General features: G+C 38.1%; 1 protein-coding gene across 1 annotated transcript; it reads right to left on the bottom strand.

Moving 5' to 3' along the window:
- Window positions 1-1,563: 1,563 nt before the first annotated feature.
- Window positions 1,564-16,668, bottom strand: LOC131312844 (30-kDa cleavage and polyadenylation specificity factor 30). Its single transcript, XM_058340840.1, has 7 exons — window positions 16,130-16,668; window positions 14,713-15,099; window positions 10,435-10,597; window positions 10,147-10,257; window positions 4,467-4,535; window positions 3,903-3,989; window positions 1,564-2,823 (listed from the first exon to the last, which is right to left on the bottom strand). Exons 1-7 carry the CDS (start codon window positions 16,522-16,524, stop codon window positions 1,957-1,959), a joined length of 2,079 nt encoding a protein of 692 aa, XP_058196823.1. The 5' UTR covers window positions 16,525-16,668; the 3' UTR covers window positions 1,564-1,956.
- Between the last annotated feature and the right edge of the window lie 9,716 nt (window positions 16,669-26,384).

The following is a 26,384-nucleotide window of genomic DNA, read 5'->3' as shown; positions in this document are numbered from 1 at the left end:
ATTTTGCATGTTATCGTTGTCCTTACAGGCCACTTTTTGGATCATGATTTACACGGTTTGTATGACAGAATTACCTAGTTTGGGATCTTTAGAACTGAGCTTTGCATTGGGTAATTTGAGATTGAAGTTTTAGCTCAATCCACGTCTTCATGATTTACCCGGTTTCGTATGACACAAGTACCTACTTTGGGATGTTTTGAACTGAGATTTGTATTGGTTACTTTTGAGATTGAAGTTTTAGCTCAATCCTCGTCTTCATAAAGGAAGTTGAGAAACGTATTCTTAGACTTCAGCATACCTCGACTAATTCCGGGACCATAAAGTTAACGATCAAGTAAGCCTCCGGTGGCCAAAGTTTGAAATGTTTGGCTATTAGTGTGTTCAAACTCGTAACTTCTTGAGAGGCAAGCTTTCTTATGTCCACTTTTACCAAACCCCTTGTGGCGATAGACTAATGGGACATTGACGTCCATGCTGAAGACCGAGAACAAGAAAGGTCCATGGCCACAGAGGCGGCTCTACCTTAAACGTTCTATGGTCAACTGAACACTCAAAATTTTTTGTTTTGCTTAGAATACATGTAAAAAAATTTGACTAACCTTACTTTGAACACCCAACCCAAATATCAATGAACACTCAACTCAAATGTCAATGAATACCTTCTAATAGTCTTGAACACTTAACCCAAAAAGAATTGAACACTCAATCCAAAACCAATTAAACACTCAATCACAATTCAATTACAGCACATCAATCCAGATCATTCATATTTAAACATCTAACACATTATCTCAAATAAAGCTCACAATAATAATAAAAAAATGATGAGAGAGAGAGAGAAGAGAGAGAGAGAGAGAGATCTATACGGGTAAGTATTATAATCTGTGTTCTCTCTCCGTCTTTATTATCGATGGTCTAAATGTGTGAATTTTGTATTCATGACAATAACTACTTTATTTATCTATTTTGTTTAGTGAACTTATAGAATTATGGACAAAAACTTTTAAAAAATTCAACTACATTGCAAAACTCTATTAATTTGAATAATATTCCTTTGAATTTAAGACTACAATAAAAAATCTCATCATGTTATTCTAAAGAACAACATTTTCGAGAAGGTTTTAGTACATTAATACGTTGGTTAAACGTTGACATACTCGCTACAATTTCTTTCAAAAGGGTTTTAGTACATTAATACGTTGGTTAAACGTTGACACAAAATATAAGAACTCGTTTAGGACAACTGTAAAATTTTATCCCCTCCATTCTCGAAACACTATTTACTACGCAATACGATAACTTTCAAAAAAAATAATTTTTTGTAAAAAAAAATTTGTATTTATTTTTGAGTTCTCATTTTGCCTCATAGTTAATTTTTTTAGAATAAAGGTTATGTTTTTTTTACCACAATATTTATACTAATTTCTTAGATTTTGTATATATATTGGTTAAGGTAATTTCTGAACACCCTATCAAAAATTTCTGGAGCTACCACTTCCATGCTTTTAAAAGGACCAGAGTTGAGTACCATCGAAAAAGGAAGAGAAATGGTAACATAACAAATAGACTGAAAGTATAGTTTCCTTTAATCAAGTGGTATATCATCCTCACTGCAACGCCCACATACATCCCCAGCAATTTTACTGGTCCCCATTATCAGCATTAGTGTAGTTTAATTTCGGGGCACAGGGTAAATTACATGCCCCCATAAAAGAGCTAGAGAAACAACCCATGTACAATAATAATACAGTAGAAACTACGAACTAATCAAATCCCTCGTATCCCTTTGGTTTCTTGCACTGGGCAACATAATTGAAAATCTCAACCCAAGAGCCATCGTTAAAAACCTAGAATTTTCCGCCCAAATTCTCCTCTCTTCCCCAACCTTCACAATTACACAACATTATAACTCCAGAAGGAATGATAATTGGGAAAGTTGTTAATGCATCACTACAGTTATTGATCAGAGCCAGTAGTAGCATCTGCCTCCAAACCACGCCTCTTCTTCTTTCCCTCCCCATGTCTTGACCTTCTCGGTGCCTCATCCTCACTTTCGCTCTCATCATTCCGTAAGTCATTTCCACCTCGATCTTCTTGTGGTTTCCCTCCTTGCTTATATAGTGTTTCGCCATCCGTTCCTGAAGCAGACATCTCATGACCGTCTCTGTATCGTTCATTCTTATCAGTAGCAGGTCCTCTCTGATCCCTCCTTATTGGATGGTTCATATTCTGCATGGGCTGTGACAGAGGCGGCTGAAACATCTGGGGCATACCCACAGGGCGGCCTGATCTTGGTGGGCCCGCAGCTCCAACGCCCATCCCGCCCATGAAAGGTGCTCGTCCGGTGGGACCCATCATCATCCCGAATCCCCCACCCATCGGTCGGTTGTGAAACATCATGCCAGATGCAGGACCCACGAAACCGGTGGGGAACCTCGGACCGAACGGGTCAAAAGGGCGAGGGCCCATGCCGAAAAGGTCGGGCATCGGAAAATTATCAGGTGTGACAGCCCCGTAAGGAAATCCATCAGCACTCATCATGACAGGCGGAAAGCCCCGCATCCCGGGAAAAGGCCTGGCTCCACGTGCAAGAGGCATATGAGGGGGCCACGGCATTCCCCTTCCCCTTCCTCCCCTGCCTTGTGCTGCGAAACCTGGGCCATAGCTTTCCTCCTCCTCCTCACTTTCTTCTTCTTCTTCTTCTTCCTCCTCTTCGTTGTCCTCAAATGGGACAATATCTGGGTTTTCAGTCCCATTGTCTGGATTGACCACACCCTTGGCCTTTTCCTCCTCTCGCTTTGATTCTGCTGCAAGTGAGATTGCCTAAAAAAAGAGAAATACGCATTTACAATCAAATGTGAGTTCAGATCATGTTATGACAAAATAAAATGCAGTGTCCTAGTTATCTAGGTCCCTTGGAATAAGCAATTGACTAGTAACGTCCCCAAATACCTCAAGTTCAACGGATAAAATGGTTGATAAGACACAGGAAACAACAAAGTGCAACACGAAGACCTCAGTTATCAAAGATGAATTAAAGAAACAAAAAACACTTAGGTTATGTTTGGTTGGTAGTTTAGTTTAGTTTAGTTTAGTTTTGGTAGTGGGTGGAGAGAGAAATAGGGTAATGATTGGAGATAGAGGTAATGATTGGAGAGAGATAGAGAGAGAAATGAAATTAATAATTAGAGATATAGGATAATAATTGGAGAAATATATAGGGTAATGATTGAAAACAAAACTAAAACTAAAACTAAATTGGCAACCGAACAAAGCCTTAAGGATTTGAATCTCTAGTAAACAGAAATAGGAAAAGTCGAAAATGATATCCTCCAAATCTTGAAGATCAATCATGAACCAAAAGCAGACTTGCTCAAATGCCAAAAAGAAATTATATGAAGTGCAAAACAAAAAGGGAAATTGTGCAAAACGAAAAGGGAAATTGTATGATCTCTCTTGAGGTTATCAATTAATATGCTTACCCCCTAAGATTCGATAACGACACTGAGCTCTCCCAATAAATAACATATTACATCCAGATGTATAAACAAAAATTAGAAACGAAAAGGCATAACAAAAAGAAAAAAAAAAAGCAAAGCAAACACAGAACACACTAAGGTACTACACTCTTAATCTATACAACAGATACAACATTTGACATGCCTTGAGCGAGCATAGGACGCCACAAGTAAATTGAGAAAATTGCATTATAATATCAAGTAATGGAGCTTCATGCATGATGCATCCATGTCACTAGTAAGGAGTGCAGGGTAAGTACAGATACTGTTGCTTTCTCAGCACGATTCAAAAACGTATAATAGAGAAAATTCTGTGCACCTCGTATAAGAACGCCCAAAGCAACTTCTTTAAAAAAAAAAAAAAAAAGGAGTAAGCAAAAATACCATAAGTTCACTGTCAGGCTCAAGGTAGAGCATAGAAGCCAACTGCTCACCAATAGAAGGCTCTAGCTCCTGACAATCTCTGCTAATCTGCAATTATATGAAGAAAACAATAATAGAAAAAGCTGCTTCGAGGTCATAATAAGATTTACGCTACCAAATTGCAGAGCTAAAAAAGAGGCAAAATCACATTTACAAGGCAACGTTTTTCCCAGACATAGACAGACACTGCAAGCAAAGATATGTACTGAAATTGTCGATACCTACCATAAGATTTAAGAAACTGAAGATGACATAATATCACACTTGAACTTCTTTAGGAAACTTTGAGCATTATTTGCCTCACAGTTGCAACCTTTCCATACTAATACGGCTCTGTGAATTTCTCTACTTATTCTACTGACCGTTATTGAACAATGAAGTGACCAATACATAATTATGACTTTTCTTCCAGCAAGATCAATGATTCTACAGACATAAAGAGGGTAGAGAGGGAGAACAAAATATAACAGGATATTCAAATGGTCATGTCAGGAATCAATGTAGGCATAAGATCTAAGGTAGTACCTTCACCGGCAGATTCTCATTGTAAGGGTTCCTCAAATAACGAGTTTTGTGAAAAGACAATTCACATAACTGCACAAAAGACATTGTAATTAGTTAATTTTAACACCCATAAAATCACTTACAACAACTTCTTTTTTGTGACAAGTAACAAATTTTTATGGTAAAGGCATCAAAGGGATGCCCCCATGTACAAAATAAAGAGAGAAAAGTAAAGAAAAGGCCAAACAATCAAAGGACCTAAACACCACTCCAAACTCCAAAAATATCTGACATTTCAAAGAATTGATCCAGACTAGGGTTGCAGTTTGTTGACTCCCAACTAAACGAAGTAGAAATGAAAAAACTCTTAATTTTAAACAATGGTCTATCCTTCCTGTCGAAAAATCTTTGATTCCTCTCTCTCCAGATTCACCATATCAAGCACAGCGGGATCTATATCCATACCTTCTGTCTTCTTCTACCAACTCTTGCCCTGAACCATTCTTGAATAACCTCTACAGCCATTGCATGGAGAACCCACGACATAACCCATGAAACAAGAAGCAAGGTTCTGAGCTAGGGTAGCAGTTTTCTTACTGTTACAGTACATACCGTTACTGGGTACTGTTTCGGATTTAGCGCTACAAACAATACATAAAATGCTAAAAACAAAAAATCCCCATACCATCCAACTCATCATAACATAAACTTTCATTAGACGACAAAATATCACATAGTAGACTTCAAACTAACATTTTGCAATTGATCAAACATTTTTCAATTTATCAAGTTTTGAAATCAATAGCTCCATTAACAACAATAGCTCCGAGTTTTAACGTCCATAGATCAATCAATCAATTTAACAAACACTTAATGTGCACTCAAGCAAACATTTTTCAACTAGCAAAATAAAAAACACACAGTGAACACACAATCTCAATGTGTATATAGCACAATCCCATTACCCACAATCTCATAGGTATATCCAACATACATATTATGAGATATATATTCAGATATACCCATCACCTGCCATTGACAAACCTTGACTGAAAATGGAAGAAAACTTACTGGTGCAGCGTGTTGGTGGAGAGAGAGAGAGAGAGTGAGTGAGAGTCGCAGGGATAAGACGAGAGTGACAAACTGGACCTCCATGGGCGAGAGTAAGGCGCAGATTGTGAGACTACGAGAGGAAGAGGCGTAGATGCAAGGAAAACGTGGAATTGAGAGTATTCACAAATTGGCCACGTAGTGTAATGTACCAACCGAAATCAACCATACAGTGATTTCGCCCGAGATTGTCCGAAAATGCCGGTACTCGCCGGTATTCACATAACCATCCCCCAGTCATATAAAATCATCCATAGCGAGAATCTTAACCCTAGCCGCACAGCAAGCAAAAGAAAAAACAAAGAAACCTTGGTTGGGAACGAGTGCCCCAAATGACTCTCCGGGGAAAGGTATAATTTGCTTTTCCAGCCAAAATTAAGTAATAATCTTTCACACGCAAAGACCCATTTGCTGCTAGGGTCCGCCTCCAATAATCCTCTCCTCTCCCCACGTCCCTAATCGCATATAGTATTCCCAAGAGTTCCAAAAACTCCTCCAACTCCCAATCTTGCACCTCCCAACGAGTAATGTCCCACTGCACCGTCTCCCCGTTCATCCTGAGATTACTCCGCCACCACTGCACCCCCATCCGCTGCCTACTGAAATATAAAAGCGCAAGCATCTCTCAACCTAACATCTCAACGCCAAACATCCCCCCGCCCCCCCTCCCAAACCATATCCACTCTTACTTCCCTTCCAAAGACCCATCCCATGCAGCAATCGTGTTTCCAGCGAGAACTACTCCCCCAACCTATGGGCCTGGCACGTTCTACTTTCCTCCACCACTTATCCCTTTCACACAGAAATCTCCATAACCACTTCCCAAATAAACTTTGGTTGAAAATATCTAGCCTCCTCACTCCTGGACCCCTTCTCAAACCGAAGTACAAATTGTATTCCCCTCCCCAAATACACACTAAAGGAACTGTGAAGCATGCATGAACTCTATTTTCTCAAATGGCATTCAATTCGATGAAAAAATAAAAACAAAAAGCCCAGGAAGATAGAAGAAAGCAGTCACACGGATTGATCAACAGCGTTCAATGGAATAGAATAGTAAAAACAAAAGAATAAGAAGAGGAAAAAGAGTCGGATAGCTACCAGCTATCAAGTCTTAGACTCTCAGAGTAATTCGCCCAATAACAACCATAATAATAGAAAAGGATTTTTGAATGTTCAATGTATCTCTTGATACTTTGCTGGAATTAAATAAAAGCTCCAACAAAATAAAAGCTCTGCCTGGTAATAAATCCTGAACCGATGTAATAAAGACTATTTTAAAGAACATGTGGCATTGTTCATTTTGGGCATTTCAATGCCACCTGTTGACATTACCATAGCGGAGTGGAGGCCTCGAGAACAGAGCTGAAAGAAAAACCATCAGATCAGCGCCAGAGATTTTGTCAACTTGCAAGACTGAGAAAGAAAGACTTTGAAAGTTTGACCATTGCGTGCAGACTCTGAAGCACTGACACTTCTAGAGGCCGGCATATACCCGTGTCCGACACGGGGACACACTGGGGACACGGAAAAATAAGTACGGGACACACCAAGTGGTTTCCGTTAATTTAATGGACTTTTTTTTTTTTTTTTGGGTGGGGGGGGGGGGGGGGGGGGGACACGGCGGGGACAAGGGCGGGACACAAGGGAAAGACATGTATAGGGACACGGCAAGGGTTAAATATGCATTTTTTTAAAAATTTGGGAGGTAAACGTGTATTACTTCAAATAGTGTGGGTTAAAAGTGTAATATGATGTACATATGATTCTTGTTTGTATATGTTGGTGTTCATGCTTATACATATAACTATGTTTTCACTGGTATAAAATCAATATTATTCATTTATTTATTTAATTTGCCATGTCCGTGCCCCCTTTTTTTTTTGAAATCCCACTTCTATATCCGTATCCGAGCTACATAGCGTACGGAAGACCAATCGGAACAGAAGTCAGGGAGTACGCAATATATTAGCATCGAATTGGAAGCACTTTTACGCCCTAGCCCAATCAGAATTATGAATTATCTTTTACCAGACCCCATTTCCTAATGTATAAATGATGAGACCATTACTAGGTTTCTCAGATAGTCTTGGCATTGCTCCCTCTTTCCAGGGAGAACATCGACCTTCATCTCTGCAACACTCGCATTCATCCCATAGGGGAAGATCATGTTGTGAGGCGGATGGATGGATGCATGGAATCATGATGGAACAAATCATAGATGCACTAGCGAGCAATCAATGGCCCTCCATACTCTGCCTATGAGCTAGCTTGAGCACACTTTCTACATAAGCAAGATTGCCAAAGAGACAACATAGGCAGACAGGGGACAACTCTTTTAAAAAGAAGGGACCAAGGGATTCAATCTATGAAAGAGAGACGAGAGTTTAGGGGCAGGTATACAAGAAAGATGGACCTTTCGCCTGAATTATCACGTTTGAGTTTCCGGCGTTATTATACTAAAAAAATAAGCTTCGGTGAAGATGGTCCGCCACCACCCTGCAAGAGAAGCATAGCTTACCACCCTGTAGCCTAGCCCTTTGGAGTTGCTCTTGCGTATAAAATAATAACTTTTGGGTCAAAACCATATTTGCATTTGGCCAAGGTTTTCTCTGCATATTCTTTTGGAGGGACTGTGGCAACTAGTTTCTTTGACATCTCCCTAGTCTTACTGGACATTCACTTCTAAAAAACTAGGAGTATGTTAGTTACTAATAAGCATTCATTCAGAGTCTATTGCAGCAATATGGTTCTGTCTAGAAGCATGTTAGTTACTAATAAGCATTGATTCAGAGTCTATTGCAGCAATATTAATCCCTAGATAAGTTTCAAATTTGCATCTGAAGTCCTAACCACCTAGCAAGAAACAATTGACATTATCATAACACCTAAAGTGCACAACTGCACTTTTTAACAGAAAGGTGATAAAAGATTCTATTAGAACAGAAAGTTATAATGATAAGCTAGAGTTGATTGATGCAAAGAATAACTAGGTTACACTTTCGAACTGAAAGTTGGAACCTCCTCCGAGCCTAGAAAATATCGAAACTACTTAAGAGTTCCTATTTCCTATTTATTCTCTGTTCTTGCTTCTTACTGCAAGTTTTTTGTTGCTCCTAGCCCCAAATAATTTAACATCTGAAACTTTTTATTATAAACTAATAGGATAAATTGCACTAGGGATGATATTGGTTCAGTTCAGTCGATTTTTGCCGGTTTTGAACCAAACAAAATCAATCAGTTTATCCAAAACTGCAACTGACCCATAGCAACCATTTGCTTCGGTGTAGTATCTCATCGGTTGTTCAGTCAGTTCCACCACTCACAGATCTGGTGAAAACATATGAGATGGGATTTTCAAGACATGAAAGAACACAGTAAAACCCAATACCAGTCAAGGCGCACCATAGGAACCACAAACTGTTATTGTTGAGTGGAGATGCTGGTTTCCCATTGCAAACGAACTTTGGATCGAGGTTTAAGAGAAAACAATGTGTTGCATGTATGTTTGTAAGAGAGAGAGAGAGAGAGATGGAAGGCAGGGCAATAAGATGAGAAATGGGTTTATCTGTTGATGGATAGAACAAAGAAGGTGGGGAGGGGCAAAGTATCTATTCTAGGGTTCTTCGTGTTTTGATTTTACTTAGGGTGGACTAATATAGGATGAATGGCTGAGATTCAATCCCAGTATAACATTTGAAAGTGTTAACATCGGTTCGGTTCAGTCTCATTTAGTGATTTCCCCAAAAACAATCGAAAACGAACTGAAATTTTATTTTTTCAGAAAATTGAAACCAAACTGATATATGCTATTAAAACCAACCAAATTTTCTTAAAAAACGACTGGTTCGTTCCGGCGGTCGTTTCAGTTTTCATTGAAATTATCATCCCGACATTGCACAACCAAGGCAACATGTAAACAGGAAATATGTGCATTGAAATCAATAATAAACTTGAGAAAAAATATTAAAAGTAAAACAGTGGCTCCAAATAGATGCAGAAAAGATAAGATCCCGCACAGAATCCTCTCCTTCTTTCCAAAGTCGGAAGATCCCAATTCAACTTAAAAGAACATTTACAATTCAGTGCAACTCCAAATATTGAGTTAAGATTAACTGATAACAAAACGCTCTCTAAATAGTAGAGCTTTGCCAAAAGATGATACCATTAACTCCCGAACAAAAAGAAATTCCAAATCCACAAAATAAAATTGAACAGAAATTATAAAACTAAACATTCTATGATCTGGTTAGGGCTAAAATCCAACCTCAGAGTCCACTGGAAAAATAACCTATAAATGAGCAAATGAGGTGAAGCTCTAAGAATACAAAATGGCCTAAAGAACTATCACCATTAAAAAGTCGCATTCTGCAATCGCTCGATTAAAATATATATTCCAGCCTGCGTCATTTGTTCATGCCATGTCTCTGATAATGATTATGCAGGCACGACAAGTCACATATCTGCTGCTTAGTAGTTAGTATGCTTACAGTTGAGCGATTGACAAACAAAATTTTGGTTAAAGATTCAGGGCAATAATCATTATGGGACGTTGAATACTTAATTTAATAACTTCATTAAGGCGACGTACCTTTAGCCATTTCACAGAGAAATTCCGCCCATAATGTGCAGATCCATGTGCATACTTCCAATTCCCTCCACCAATGGAGCCACCAATTTTAGATGACATTTTTGCACAACCCTGGCAAATCATAAATTAATTTGCACTGAGAAACACATTAGAGCAAATTAAACACTCAACCTAATGCAAGAGAATTCCTTTAAAACTGGCCAAGTGTATGAACTATTTGCCTGAAAACCACCATAATATAGAATGCCCTTTGCACAAGGGATACAGGATACTAAACCCAAAACTTACCTGGAAATGTCGAGTCCGGTTGACTGAAAATATCAAGATAACATTTTCCACAGAATCAAAAGCTTCATTGAGTTTAGCCTCATTGCTTCGCTGAGTTGCCCATACTCCTTGTTGTACCGATAATTCTAAATTTTCACGATTGCAACTTTTCACAATAAAATACCTATGATTCATTGTATGAAAATGGAAAGAGATTAGCAAATAACTCTTAGAGAAAACAACCACAAAGAACAATGCATATATGATAGAAAGACAAGATTTACATAATGAGTGTTGCTTCCCAACTCGAATTCATGCGATACAAACACCACCTCCAAGCTACATTCAGTTGGGAAAACAAGACTAGACTAGCTAATTCAACGAAATCAACATGACAAATGCTTATGAATGCCCAAAAATAACTAGGGACTAACCCTAAGCAACAAAATACATGAAGTCCAACTCAAGACTAATAATCCCTATTGCTTGATGTCAAATAGGATTGTTGAATTTTATCATGATCAAATAATGAAAAGTTTGATAATGGTGAACTGCGTATGATTAATTGGATGATGGACCAATTGATCATGATTTTTTTTATAAGTAAAAAACTTTATTGAAAAGGCACCAAGGGGATGCCACCCATGTATAAAAGAAAGCAAGGAATAAAAAGGTAAAGGTCAAATAATAAAAGGCCCGATACACCTCTCTATACACCAATAATATCTAACACGTCAAAGAATTGACTCAAAGTAGGGTTGCACTCTCTCGACTCCCCCCAAAGTAGAAATCAAAAGACTCTTAATTTTGAACAATAGCCTACTCTTTCAGTCAAAAATATCTATGATTACTCCCTCTCCAAATTGACCACATCAAGCACAACAGGATCATAATCCATAGCTTCTGTCTTCATCTACCCACTCTAGCCCATACCATTCTTCAGTAAGCTCCACACCATGAAACAAGAACAGCATTCCAAAGCTCCTTAGCAACTGAACAATGAATAAACAAATGCGCCACTGACACATGCACCATAACCATCCGACGTATAGATTATCAATAGTGAGAATCTTATTCTTAGTAGCACACCAAGCAAAAAAAGAAACCTTGGTCGGCGCACGAGTAACCCAAATGGTTCTCCAAGGAAAGGAAGAGTTTGCCTCCAGTCAAAACTGCAAAATAACCTTTTTCACCTGAAAGATCCATTTGCCACCGGGATCCACCTCAATTAATCCTCCCCTCCACCCACGTCCCTCATCACATATAGTTTTCCAAAGAGATCCAACAACTCCTCCAACTCCCAATCTTGTACCTCCCTGCAAAGCGTAACATCCCACCGCACGGTATCCCCTTCCAATTTAAGATAATCTGCCACTGCCACATCCCCATCCGTGGCCAATTTCAGATGATATGCCACAGCCACATCCCCATCCGCCACCAAACGAAATATAGAAGGGTAAGCATCTCACAAACTATCATCCCCACACTAAATATGCTCCCAAAATTTCACCATCCTCTCTGCCCTCACCTTCATACTAATATGTCTAGAAAACTCATCCCATCCTCTCCTAATACCCTTCCAAAGACCCATCCCATGCGGCAATTGCTTCCAGTGAGGACCACTCACCCAAACATTCCCATGCCTAGCACACACCACTTTCCTCCACCATCTATCCATTTCACAGGCAAATCTCCAGATTCTCCATAACCATTTCCCTAGTAAGCTTTGATTGAAAATAGCTTTCTTTCTCACTCCTAAACCCCCTTCACGAATCGGAGTACAAACTGTATCCCAATCCACAAGATGGTGCTTAAACTCCTCCCCTAAACCATCCCAACGGAAATCTCTCAGTAGCTTCTCTAACCTATTAGCCACAGAAATACGAATAGTAAAATTGACATGAAGAATGCAGGCAAGCTCAACAAAGTGCTTTTTATAAGAGTCATCCTTCCCCTTTTGACAAGTACTACCTCTTCCAACGCGCAAGCCTTCTCTGAAATCTCTCCAGGACCGTATCCCAAACCGCTCAAGACTTTAAGGTTGCACCGAACGTTAGTCCATAGATGCAGTACTTTTAAATAGGATTTTCAACAAAATATTGGAACATTTTGAAATCAAATTTCAAATCCCGTACCAATTCCTACAAAACCTTCCCTTATCGGATTCAAAACAAACCCATAAATCCCTATTTCCAAAATCAAATTTCTTTGAATTCGAATTTGAAGTCGTACGCATCCGTATTCCAATAGACAACGATTAAAGGTATATTAGCCAGGTTACATATGTAAAGGGTGATTACATAAACCAATCTTACAGCAAGTATTGGTTTACAAGGACATCTAAAATGTAGGATCCTATGAATAATTAAAATATGCTCAACTAAAAAATTTGATATCAAGCTCCTTATCACAGTGGGAAAAAAATTACTATCAAGCTCGCTCAATTAAAAACATGTACTCAGTATACTTAAAAACATTTATTTCCTCCTTTAACTGTGAAAAATTAATCAAATTAAACTGTCGTATAAAAATTTTACGCCGAGAGACGACCGTCCTTTCTTTGTTTCTCATTCTATGCAGTTTACAGGTGCTCTGCAAATGCTTCTAGATGAATAACTCTTGCTAAAAAGGCCCTTGGAGTGCACATGGTACACCCCTTTAAAGTGTTTTTGCTCTACTAGTATACTTTTTCTTTCCACAAAAGTAGACTTACAAAATGTTTTCCATGACGACACACCTTCTAAGGTAGGGCCACTTTGAACCCACCCTGCAAGATAAACCCCGGACAACTACAACCACCCCCATGACACAGGTATCAGGTAAGCTAAGGAGTTGCTAGCGGAATTAAAACACAACACTTACGACTTTACAGTTAATCCCACTGAAAACCTTAAACCGTTGGGCTATCCAGATATGAAAAGGACGTCATGAAATAAAAAATAATGATATCAAGCAATCAACCCCTATATCACAATTTCCCTTCAAGAGGTCATGGATAACAAAAGTAAAAGGGGGAAAAATATGAAAGAAACTTTAGAACGTGATCATTGAGTTGAATACACAATATATCGATCTTCAGGTCAAAATCACCTCCGTTGACCAAAATATTGACCATGTTAGCTATCATTTTGCGTTGAGGTTTTGCTTTCAACAGGCATTTTAAAGCAATTTCAGAAAATGATACACCTAAAGACAGACTGATCCTGAACAAGGCGTGGGGATGATTCTAATACATCATCTTATTTATACATATAAACCTATAGTAAATAAAGCACAGAACTAGCACGGCCAACATAACTAAGAATCAAATGTAAAGCTCATTTAAGTGCTAATCTAAAGCACCAAAACAAAAGGATTCGTGCAATTGGTGACAAAAGAAACAAAATATATTGCAGCCTGTAAAGGAAATATTTGACACTTAAAAGTTAAGGAGACTAAACCTCAATCTCTTTACTTGGGGAAGGCTACCCAAGCTGCTTGGGTGTTCCCTAGAGGAGGCAGGGGACATCAGATATAAACAAATTGAAAGCACAAATCAGCTTCATGTAGAAAACAGTAAAGTGAGTGTACAATGCACATGTCAGAGATAGATCCGTAATTTTTTACTCCTGTCCACCTCAAAAAATTGGGCATGAGCTGCAACAACGTTTGCGTCCAAGGCCGCACATTGTACTAGTTTCCTTAAGCTGATAAAGCAAATCTCCAGCGATGGCCTGACCAGCTCACTAAGCTCTTTGGGACAACAGAAACCAAAAACATGGGGCTTCTGAGTGACGAACACCTAACTTACAATATAAACTTTGTTTTCTTACAGTAAGAAACAACAAAGAGCGGTAGATCCATTATTCAATATAAATAAAAAGAATAATAATCTTCTCTGGAACACTTATTCTCCATATGAATAGCTTCAATGTCATTTCTTATCACTGTTATACAACTTTCTTTCCTTCCCATTCTAAAGAATACACAAAGCACAAACATAAGTGCCATCACTTGTTGATTAGTCAACATATCCTAATTCATCAACTTAAAGCAGGAAATTCGATTAATACTAAGTGCTTTCTTGCTTATCCAAGCAAGACCAATAATTGAATAGTAACCAGAGAACAAAGCAAATTTTTACATCAATAACAAAAGCAACAGTACAAAATTAACTGACTGGAGACCACCATTTCTACTACCATGTGCTTTAAATAAACGAATTACAGCTGACTTATGAAAAGACCTGGAAAATGCCAGTGTTTGACTACGGGCTGTACTTTTATGACCTAATTAAAAACCACAACACCCTGAACACACCTAGATATTCCTTGAGGAAGCGGCGTAGCAGTTCTATTCCCCTGATTTTGCTGGCCATTGGCAAGATTTTGTACTTGGGTCTGGTTGCCCTGTTGTTCGGACTGTTGACCTTGTTGCTGCGGCTGTATATTGAGGGACTCCGTTGTAGAAGATTTTGCAGCTGTGCCTTGATTAGCAGCATTTGGACCTTGAGTAAACTGATTTTTTTCTGTTTGTTGAGGATAATTACCATTTCGGTTTTGAAAAAACCTGTTGGAGTTGCCATAGTTGTAAGAAGTCATCTGCTGAATTCTCTGAAGGACTTCTTCCACAGGAGGTGGAGGTCCAGGCAGCTTTGCATGCCTATACCGACAATCAGGGCCATTTGGACAAAATCCCAACTTGTACCTGCGGTTACAAAACCTTGACATCAGAATCATATCTCATAGATATCAAGTGAGTTGTTTTCTCAAACTACTAAGAAAACACCACCAACAATTTTGGATGACAACATCACAAAACCCTTAATGTTAAGAAATCATATGGGTGTATTAGATGCATTCTCAGAAATGGCCAGAGAAGTCCATGCTGTAACTCATTTTGTGAACTCTGTTGGGGGGAAATTGTGTATGGTGATCTCCTTCTAGTCTTTGTTATCCTGGCTTTCTCACTTCTACTAATCTCTTCTAAGAGCAACAGGGTTCAAGAGTGCCTACATTCCTTCTTTCATGTCCAGCTAGCTCTCTCTTCCTCATAAAAAGTCAAAACTTACATTCGCTCCTTATCACAGTGCAGGCAGATACCCTCCAATAATCTAACAAGCTTTAGCACTCGCCATTAAGTGATTAAAAAACCTAACACTCCTTACTAAGCCCCTACATGCCCACCTTATGGACAATATATTTGTTTCACCATAATGGCGATACAGCCTAACAGGGTGCTACAGGCCGTGCAAAACACATGATTAGGGGCTAGAAAAGCAGATGGCTTACTCAAGTAGAATCGGGCTGCGCTGCCTGAAGGTCCAATTGAAATACCATATCAGCGAGGCCATGGAAGTACAACTAAATACGCATTCGAAAGGTCCAGTTTTTGCTCCTCTTCTTGGGCAAATAACTAAATCTCAAACCCAAACCTAATCACGAGAATCAACAACCGTCTACACAAACAATGAAAATATGTTGGGAGTCTTTTTCTTTCTACTTTGTTTAGTTCGGAGGCGAGGGACTGCAACCCTACACTGTATCAATTCTTTTGATATTTTTGGAGTTTAGATTGGTGTACAGGTCTTTTTATTGTTTGGCCTCTTCTCTTTTTTTCTTTTCCTCGGCTTTCTTTTGTACATGAGTGGCATCAATAAAGTTAACCACTACTTACAATGATAAAATAACACAACCAACACGAAAAAGAAAGTTACAACTAAATGAAAGTAACATACATGTTACACTCCTTGATATCCTCATTGGTGTGCTTGTAAACGCAATCCTGCTCGCGGCACTCGCCGTAGAGGCGGAAGAATCGGCAGACCGGCATCCGGGCCTTGTCGTACTGGTGGAGGAACCCGCAGGCGTCGCCCTTCATACACAGGCTCCGGAGCCAGTGCCGGCAAACCGTCTGTCTGAAGCTCCGCCGCCCCGAATGGTTTCCCCCCGCCGCCGCAGCGGGATCGGCGCCACCTGCTGGCGCTGCTGCGGCGGCGGCGGCGTTATTGGCGGTCCCGCCGCCACCGACTGCGTCGGAGTGGACTACGGGTACGGATGCCGTGGGGATGGTGGGGCCCGCGTCGAGGCCGCCCTCGAAATCGAAGCTCAGGACACCGTCCCCATCGTCCATTGGTAGTGATTTGTGTGTGCTAGAGACAGCCTGTGCTCTCTGTGGAGTTTAGTTAGGGTTTCGGGGGAATTTTATGTGAACGCATGAGAGAGACAGAGAGACAGAGAGACAGAGTTACTCCGAGTCGTGTTTGATCCGCGGATAGGATTAATAGAGGGACATGTTGTTCTGGAACGAGTAATCCAACATTTACCTGGATGGACGATGACCTTTATGGCCCGTTTGGATGCGGGGAGAAAGAATTGGGATATTAGTTAATAGGGAAAAAAACTGTAATAATCCTTGTAGTTAAGTGTTCGTGTCAATTTGGTCTCTATAGTTATAATTGGCTCGATTTACACTCTATACTTTCTATTTTGTTTCAATTCGGTCCAATTACTAACTTCCGTTAGTCCGCCGTTAGTCCTTTAAATAGCAAAATCATATGACTCCCTTTTTTGGGGTTAAAACAGATCCGTTCGGCTAAATAAGCCAACTTTCTTATTTTTTGTCCTTATTCAAATTCTTTTTCGTATTTGTTAGTTTTCCATCAATTTTTTGGGAGTTATTACATCGTCATGATGAGAAGAATCTAAAAAGTAAAAAATTATTATCGAAATTCAATTTTTTTTGAATAAAAATAAAAAAATTGGCTTAGGTTTATTTTTCAACATTCCTAGTCAGGAATCAATGCATGGACCAAGTGTAGAAAAATGAATGGAATGACAGGGCACTATTTTTTGTAACCACTTGGGCTGTTAAGTTAGGTTTATTGTAACCTAGTTGAGTGGTTTGTTATGTGACTTATGTCTATGTATTAGGTTATGACATGGTAAATTTGGAACTGAGTTTATATAATATTCTGACTTTTGGACATGGTTATTTATCATGTTGTGACTTTTGGATTTATATCATGTTGTGACTTTTGGACATGGTTCTATATGCATTTTCAGTACTATGAAGAAAAATAAGGCATTTTAGTATTTGTCCACAAGTTGAACATGTAGACAATATCAATGGTTATGATGCCTCATGGCTGATCATAAAAATGCTGAATTCGATGGCAACTTTTTGTAGAAAATTATAACCAAATTTCTTCCCAAGTGCCTCTTTATCAATGGAGAATGGAAAAATGAGTTGTGTTTTGGTTCAGAAGTATATTAGAGCAAGAGAGAAATGAGTAATCCTATTCAGCTAAATAAGCCAACTGACTTATTTTTTTGTCCTTATTCAAATTTTTTTCGTATTTGTTAGTTTTTCGTCATTTTTTTGGGAATTATTGCATCGTCATAACAAGAGGAATCTATAAAGTAAAAAATTACGATCGAAACCTAATTTTTTTGAATAAAGACAAAAATAAGCCAATAAGCCAATGTTTTGTCTTTATTCAAAAAAATTGAATTTCGATCATAATTTTTTTACTTTTTAGATTTCTCTCGTCATAACGAAGTAATAACACCAAAAAACTAACAAATACGAAAAAAATTTCAATAAGGATAAAAAAATAAACTAGTTGGCTTATTTAGCCGAACGAGTCTATTTTAACCCCAAAAAAGGGGGCCATATGATTTTGTTGTTTAAAGGACTAACGGAAGTTAGTAATTAGACCAAATTGAAACAAAATGAAAAGTACAGAGTGTAAATCGAGCCAATTACAACTACAGGGACCAAATTGACACGAATACTTAACTAGATGGACTATTTCAGTTTTTTCCCCTAGTTAATAAGAGGATAAAATAATAAGGGATGGCCCACATTGATGTGATGTTTATGAAAAAAAATTAAATAATAGATTGTTTTTGATAAGGTATTAAAGAAGTGGATTAAATAATACTTTTTTGGGATGGAGGATTGATATTAATAGGATATAACCGTATAAGGAATAGTGGATGATATAAAAAGCTGTCAAATAACCATTTTGCCTTTGTGTATCCCTAAATTAATTATGTATTACGTTTTATATGTAATTGCAAATTTAATTATTCTTTCACAATTTAAGCCGTAATATTTATTTCTACTAGCAAATTTAACTAATTTAATATTATTATTAGATTTTTTTTATAAAATTCGGTTTTTAAAAAAAAATTAAGTGTTCCAAATTTCAATCCGTTTGAACCGATTGAAAGATTTTAGTTTTCTGATCATTTTATCCTAAATAGTCATAATTAAATTTTGACTTTATAGCTCTCGTTGATTAGCCTTAAGAGATATTTGATTCTACGACTTTCTTAGGGCTAATCAACGAGAGCCCTAGAGTTAAAATTTAATTATGACTATTTAGGATAAAATGATCAGAAAATTAAAATCTTTATGGTTAAAAAATTAAGTGTTCCAAATTTCAATCTGTTTGAACCGGTAGAAAGATTTTAGTTTTCTTATCATTTTATCCTAAAATATCATAATTAAATTTTAACTCTATGTCTCTCATTGATTAGCCCTAAAAGATATTTGATTCTATGACTTTCTTATGGCTAATCAACGAGAGCTCAAGAGTTAAAATTTAATAATGGCCATTTAGGATAAAATGTTTAGAAAACTAAAATCTTTCCTCTGGTTCAAATGATTGAAATTTGGAAAACTTATTTTTTTTTCTCAGCTTTTCCACTTGTCTCTTCGAACAAAAGCATAACTAGGATAACGGCAAACATAGAAAGCTGAGGGTGGGAGAAAGGGGATAAGAAGGGATAGAATCGTCAAGTTTCAAGGGGGATTAGGGGGATAACTTATGGGGACCTCAAACCCTATCCGAAGATAATACCCCCGTTTCCCCCTTTTCCAGTCTTAGCCAAGAAACGGAACAAACGAAACCCCCTGAACTTTGCCTTCCTAAACGAGGGTAAAGGGAGGGGCCCAGGGTCTTGTTCTGGGGTAAAAACCTATCCCCCACCTAATGCTGCATCCAAACGACCCCTTATAGTTGGTTTGATGAGCGGTTTAGTTATGTACGGATACTGGATTAGTTTGGGTGAATATTGTACGAGGAGATATATGATAAAAGAGCAAAGGGCTTGGCAGAATGTGACATAGATGGTTTTCTTAAGTAATTTATAGAGGAGCGACGTGTATATGTTTGGTTTGTTTTGGAATTAATATGTAAGGTAGATGAGTATATAACTAAAAGAGGACTGTGGTATTTTCGTAATTAAGAATGCAAACCTGTAACGCCCCGAATTTTGGGTACGTTAAGATGACAATTTATTGATAAAATCTGTAACGCCCTGAATTTTGGGTACGTTAAAAGGACATTTTATTCATGAAATCAAATGAAGTCTGGCTCGTTATTACAACAAAACTCTCTCAAGAGTTCAATGTTTACATAAACGGAGGGGATTCTAGGGTTCCTAACTACAGCTCCTCCATTCTTGCCAGCTCCTCAGCTCCAAAGCCTCCACGGTGATCTGCTTATCCTGATTATCTACAAAGTCTGTCACATTATACCGGCATCGCCACCCATATAATATGTCAGGGTCACCAAAAGGCAACACCGTGAGCTACAAAGCTCAGCAAAGTAATCCCATACCCGCTAACTCATACTTATAAACAAAGGAATAACACATCGATTTCCACATGATACATATATACGCAGCTTAACAATGACACATCCACATTCGTTAATCAACTTTCGTTGGTGTCCAAGAGTCTCGTGTTTCTCCTACGCGACTCATCGTAGACCGTGTCAACATTTTCATTTACAAAACAATCTTTCAAAAGCCATTTGTTTAACACAAAACATTTGCATTGGCTCCGTACCGCGGATAACCAAGCTACACACCCAACCTCGGTTCCGCCGTTCCGGACTCCCGAGTATCCTCACAATGGTTCCGCCGTCCCGGGTTCCCATTGGCACACAAAAAATATTTGCATTGGCTCCGTACCGCGGATAACCAAGCTACACCTCACCATGGTTCCGCCGCTCCGGGTTCCCATGGGAACGCACACATTTCAAAACCCTCGGTTCCGCCGCTCCGGGTTCCCGAGTCTCCCACAATGGTTCCGCCGCTCCGGGTTTCCAATTGGGGGTTTTCGAAATCTAAAAACCTCGGTTCCGCCGCTCCGGGTTCCCGAGTATCCCCACAATGATTCCGCCGCTCCGGGTTCTCATTGGGGTTTTTCAACACACACCACACAATGGGCTACCACGTCCGGCCACATTGTGGTTTTCACAATCCACGCAATGGGCTACCAAGTCCGGCCACATTACGAGTTTTCATACACACAACGGGCTACCAAGTCCGGCCACGTTGCGGTTTTCACAATCCACACGATGGGCTACCACGTCCGGCCACATCGCGGTTTCCAAAACATTTCAACCTTTTCAAATGTTCCTTTTACGCATGTACATAATGCCACCCAAAACCGGTCATTATGTTGTTTCAAAAATATTTTCTTCCTCGGAAAACATTTCCTTTAATCACACCCTAGGTGTCATATTTCTACTTTCTCGGTTCTCGTGTCTCGTTTACATACAAAGACTCCGCGGTAGGACAAACGTAAGCAGGAATCATCCTAACAAGATCATCCAATTCTATATTACTCATCACGCTCAATTACTACTTATAGCATAACGCCACATGTACGGACCCCTTTGGAGTGTATCACTTATGCTTTATTCAAAGCACAACGCCACATGTACGGACGTCTTTGGAGTGAAATCACTTATGCTTTATCACATACCACAAGTAATACAAGCAACTCATATACGCATACTCATAACTATCTTAAAGATCAAATACGAATACTTCTAAACAAACGATAAGTACGTAAATAAAGATAACCTACTTTATACGTAGGGAAGTGAGTAGAGGTATTCTACTTATACGTTCCAACATACGGTTCTACGTTATACGTTGAGTTAGTGGACGAGGGACTCTACTTATACGTAGGGAAGTGAGTAGAGGTATTCTACCTTACTTCTTGGCGGTAGTCGGCTACGGAAGGTACGTCGGCTATCGGAAAGTACGTCGGTGGTCGGGCGGAGTAACTTCCTACGGTGGTCTCCGGTAGCTTCGAAAGAGAAAGGTTTCTCTCGAAACTTCTACTTGACTATTACTACTACTACTTTTGGATCGAGAGGGTGGTCGAGTGGCGGTTTAGTGGCGGCCTAGGATGAGTTTCTTGAAGAACTCAAGAACTACTCAAGAACATGAAGAACAAAAGAAAGAACAAAGAAAGAACAAGATTTTTCTAGAAAGAGAAGTTGCTAGGTGAAGGTGTGAGTTGAAATGGCATGGGAATGGTTCTATTTATAGGCAAAACCTTGGCCCTCTCCTCTCTCTCAAGGCCGCCCCCCCCCCTCTCTCTCTCTCTCTCTACCTCAAATTTTTACATATGGCATGAAATCATGGAAGATCAAAGGCTACTTGGTAGGCTTGCATGGCTAGGTTAGGCTAAAAGGTAGGCTTGCATGGCTAAGACTTGTCCTTGGATAGGATTTGTGGAAGATATGTTGGAAAGGATGAGACATAGGTACAAGATTTGGTTTAGAACAAATCCTAGAAGTACAAATGGGGAGTTAAGTTTGGTTAGGGGAAAGATTCCCAAGGATGAAGAAAGATCAAGGCAAAATCAAGCATGGTACAACCAACCTCCCTCTCTCCTGCCTCCTCTCTCTCTCTCTCTCTCTCTCTCGGGTCTCTCTCTCTCTCCCTAGTACACACACACACACACACACATATATATATATATACATATAAAAGTACAAGCAACAATAAACAATGGGTACCTTTGGTACTAGGGTCAAGGAAACTTAAAGGCTAAGATTTCCAAATAAATAAGCACATGTCTCTTTAAATAAATAAACTAGGGTACTTTTAAGAATCTTAGGCCTTAAAGGCTACTAAGGCTAATAAGTACTTTCAAATTAAAATATGGTTACTTCATCACATGGGTTTTTAAGAAAAAGACTAGTCAAAAGAATAACTCTTTTACCCAATGGATAATAAATACCCTAACTTTTATTATCCAATGGACAATAATAACTAGGAAACTTTTATAGTAAAATAATCAAGGAGTACTTTTAAGCATGTGACAAAAGCCCTATATTAAATATAGGTGTGGTACCAAGTACCCCAATTAAATAAAAAGACTAGGATTCTCCCCATTAAAATAATAATAAAGTACAAGTCAAATCAACTTTATTGGAAGGTTCCCTAGTCACATCGGTACTTTATTTGGTCAAAAGACTTTATTATCCAATGGTCACTAACTTCCCTAACGGTTATTACCCAATGGATAATAGTTTTCCTTGCGGTTAATAACCATTGGACAAAAGAGTACAAGTACCTTTTATTAAAATAAAATTTTGAAAAGACTACATGTACTTTTATAATAAAAAGTTTATTATCCAATGGACAAAAATTACCCTAACCATTATGGACCAATGGGTAAAAGCAAAAGTTTTCAAAAGGTCCAAAAGGTTCATCTAGTAACTAGGTAGGTCGGTTCCTTGGTTCCTCCAAGTAGTCGGTTGGAAATTAACTAAATTGGTCACGTAGGTTTTTCTAGTCAAGAGTAAAATCTAACTACGACGAAAATTAACAAGAAAACATATAGCCACATAAAAGAAAATAAGTAATTCAATAAAATTCAAATATTTAACGAAATTTTTACTGACCAAAATTCAGGGTCGTTACAAAACCGATATAATAATACCAGCTCATCTATTCTTATTATATTCGCTAGGTGGATATACTTTCCGATGATATTATATCGACGATCTATATGTGGGTGGCACACTGAATTTATATCCTTCGAATATAATACTTGGGGTGATAGAATATCCACCTCTTATGTCCGATTGGAAAACGGACAGTTAATGTTTGGGATAAAAATGATAATGCAAAAACTATTTTTGTCAATGTCAAAATTTTAGTTCATAATAATTTTGTACCTTTCACTTAATACAAGCCTTTTATGCAGTGCAATTTTAGCATAAACAGTAGTTTTTGCATTAATCATTACCCGTAATTAAATCATGATCCTAATAATGGATACCAATTAAGTTTTCATTCTGGTCACTTAGGTGGGATATGTTTTCATCCTTTTATGTGTAGTTTAGAAATGCCTATGTAGGTAGATCTCTCTTATATACTCTTTCTGAAAACTCTCGATTTTCAAAAGGTTTTCGGGAGTTGTAAGTAAAACGAATAGTATCTTCATATTTCAATCTTCAAGTACAGGTGCAAGGGATTAAGGCTCAATTTTCCTACAAAACTAAAAAGGGCTAAATGGAGTTTATTTCTCTTACTTTGTATAGGCTTATTTTCCTTTGTATATTTTGTAAAGGAAAAGTAAACCTATTTAGTACGGAGCTATATGGGTTTATTTCTCATACTTTGTTGAGGTTTATTTCCCTTTGTATATTTTTGTAAAAGAAAGTAAACTCGTTTAGCTTATCTAGCTTCGTAGAGAAACTCAGTCTTAGACAAAGGTTAGTATGTGGGAGTTAAGGGGATGAGGTGGTTGAATGATAGTATATGGGTAAAGTACGGCAGTGAAGAAAATGGGGGCACATGCCCCCACTCAAAACTAAAATAATATTGTTATATTTTTGTATATTTAGTATAATTATGAAATTAAGTATACTACTACACATACACACTTGCATATATCTCAAAAATATACATATATAATTAGTTTTATGTTTCAATTTCGTCATATAAGACATTTATAATTGTTAATTTTTGAACTATTTAACTATTTAGATCGATTCTTTCTTAATTGTACGTATTTTTAACCGTCTAAGAGTAAATCAAACCAAATCGAACCTTATATCCCAATCACTTGAGGTCGGCTACATGAATCTTTTTCCTCCATTGAGTTCTGTCAATGGCCATTTGTTCATACAAACCTACTATACTCATATCGTTGCGCACCACAACATCTAATATCAATTTAGGTCTATCCCTCCCCGTAGCATTGCTACCTAAAGTTATCATATCTGCTCTCTTAACTACTGCATTTCCTGGTTTACAGTAGACATGCCCAAACCACCTTAGTCTATTTTTCCTCATCTTCTCTTCTATGGGTGCTACAACTACCATCTCATGAACTGTTTTATTTCTAATCCTATCTCGTCTAGTCTTATCATACATCCACCTCAACATTCTCATTTCCGCTACACTCATATTGTTCACATGTTATTTCTTAATAGGCCAACAAGGCCCAACATTCTGTCCCGTAAAAACATTGTTGGTCTGATGGCAGTTCCATAGAATTTTTCATTCAATTTTATGGGTACCCTCTTGTCACACAGTATACCAGTAGCGCTCATCCACTTGAGTCACCCCACTTGGATCTTATGGGTCACATCATTAGCAATCTCTCTATCTTATACCAATAATTGAGCCTAAGTACCTAAAATGATCACTCTTAAGTATCTTTTGATCTTGAATCATCACTTTTTCTTCGTGCGCACTGTTAGTGCCACTAAACTTGTATACCATATGCTCAGGTTTACTATTACTTGTCCGACAACCCTTTGACTTTAATGCTTCCTTCCAAATTTATAATTTTGGATTAACACCTCTAGCGGTTTCATCTACGAGGACAATGTCATCTGCAAACATCATACACCATGGGATATCCTTCTGAAATTGTCCAGTTAATTCATACATAACTAAGGCAAAGAGGTACGAGCTCAAAGCTGACCCTTGATGCAATCCTACAGTGATTGAAAATTCACTCGTTTCCCCTACTGGTGATCGAATGGTAGCGACGACACCTTCATACATGTCTCTAATCATATCGATATACCATTTGGTCACTCCATTTCTCTCTAGAACCTACCATATAATGTCTCCAGTCACCCTATCATAAGTGTTCTCTAAGTCTATGAAAATCATATGAAGATCCTTTTTCTTTGCTCTGTGTTTTTCTACCATTCTCCTTAATAGGTAGATACTTCCTCCGTCCCAATTTATTTGTCCAATTGTCGAAATACGTGTCTTTCAAAAATATACTTATATCTTACATTTTATAATGTTTTTTTATGATTTTGAAGATTTTGTATAATAAAACTAATTGAGATCTATCAAACAAAATCTATATTGCATATTAAAAACATTACGAATTGAAAATTATAGCCAATTCTTTGAGAGGTCAAACGCTCTCAAAAAGTCAAAAAGGTGACAAACAAACCGGGACGGACAGAGTAGCTTCCATGGTTGATCTTCCAAGCATGAACCCAAACTGTTTCTCTGACACCGTAGTTACCATCCTCAAGCGATGCTCAAAAACTCTTTCTTACGACTTCATCGTATGACTCGTCAATTTAATACCTCTGTAGTTGTTGTAACTTTGAATATCCCCCTTATTCTTATAGATAGGTACTAGAGTGCTCATTCTCCATTTGTCGGACATATTCCTAGTCATAATAATCTTGTTAAACAATTTCGTCAACCAAGTCACCCATAGGGATACCGTCTGATACCGTCTAGTTCTAAGGCCTTACCCGATTTCATCTTTTTTAAAACTTTAACCACTTCGAACTTTTGTATTCTCCAATAAAATTTATATTCTATATTCTTTCCAGGTACATACTCTTCCTCCTCACCAAAATCTCCTTCATGTTTTTCATTTAACAACTTCTCGAAATACGACTTCCATATATCCCTGGTCGCCTCGTCTTTCGCCAATACTACCGAATCAATACATTTTATACACTTAACTTGAGAAAAGTCTCTAGCTCTCATTTCTCGCAACTTGGCAAGTTTATAAATAATTTTTTCTCCATCTTTACTATTGAGTTTAGCGTACAAATTCTCATAGACTTTCAACTTAGTATCCCTAATGGCTTTCTTAGTTTCCTTGTTATATTGTTTATAACCCTAAAAAATTTTCTCATTCCGGTCCTTTTGCCACTTTTTAAAGCACTTCCTCTT

The sequence above is a fragment of the Rhododendron vialii genome, chromosome 13a (genome assembly GCF_030253575.1).
Source record: "Rhododendron vialii isolate Sample 1 chromosome 13a, ASM3025357v1".
NCBI classification, from domain to species: Eukaryota; Viridiplantae; Streptophyta; class Magnoliopsida; order Ericales; family Ericaceae; genus Rhododendron; species Rhododendron vialii.
Note: the sequence above shows the minus strand (reverse complement) of the source record. Positions and strands in the feature narration are given on the sequence as shown.

Bases quoted from the DNA above. Each gene is read 5' to 3' on its own strand.
- LOC131312844 (XM_058340840.1), bottom strand. From the start codon at position 16,524: ATGGACGATGGGGACGGTGTCCTGAGCTTCGATTTCGAGGGCGGCCTC. The intron at 10,258-10,434 runs GTAAGTTTTGGG...ATGATTTGCCAG, and splicing joins ACCGGACTCGACATTTCCAG to GGTTGTGCAAAAATGTCATC. The intron at 3,990-4,466 runs GTACTACCTTAG...ATATAATTGCAG, and splicing joins ATGAGAATCTGCCGGTGAAG to ATTAGCAGAGATTGTCAGGA.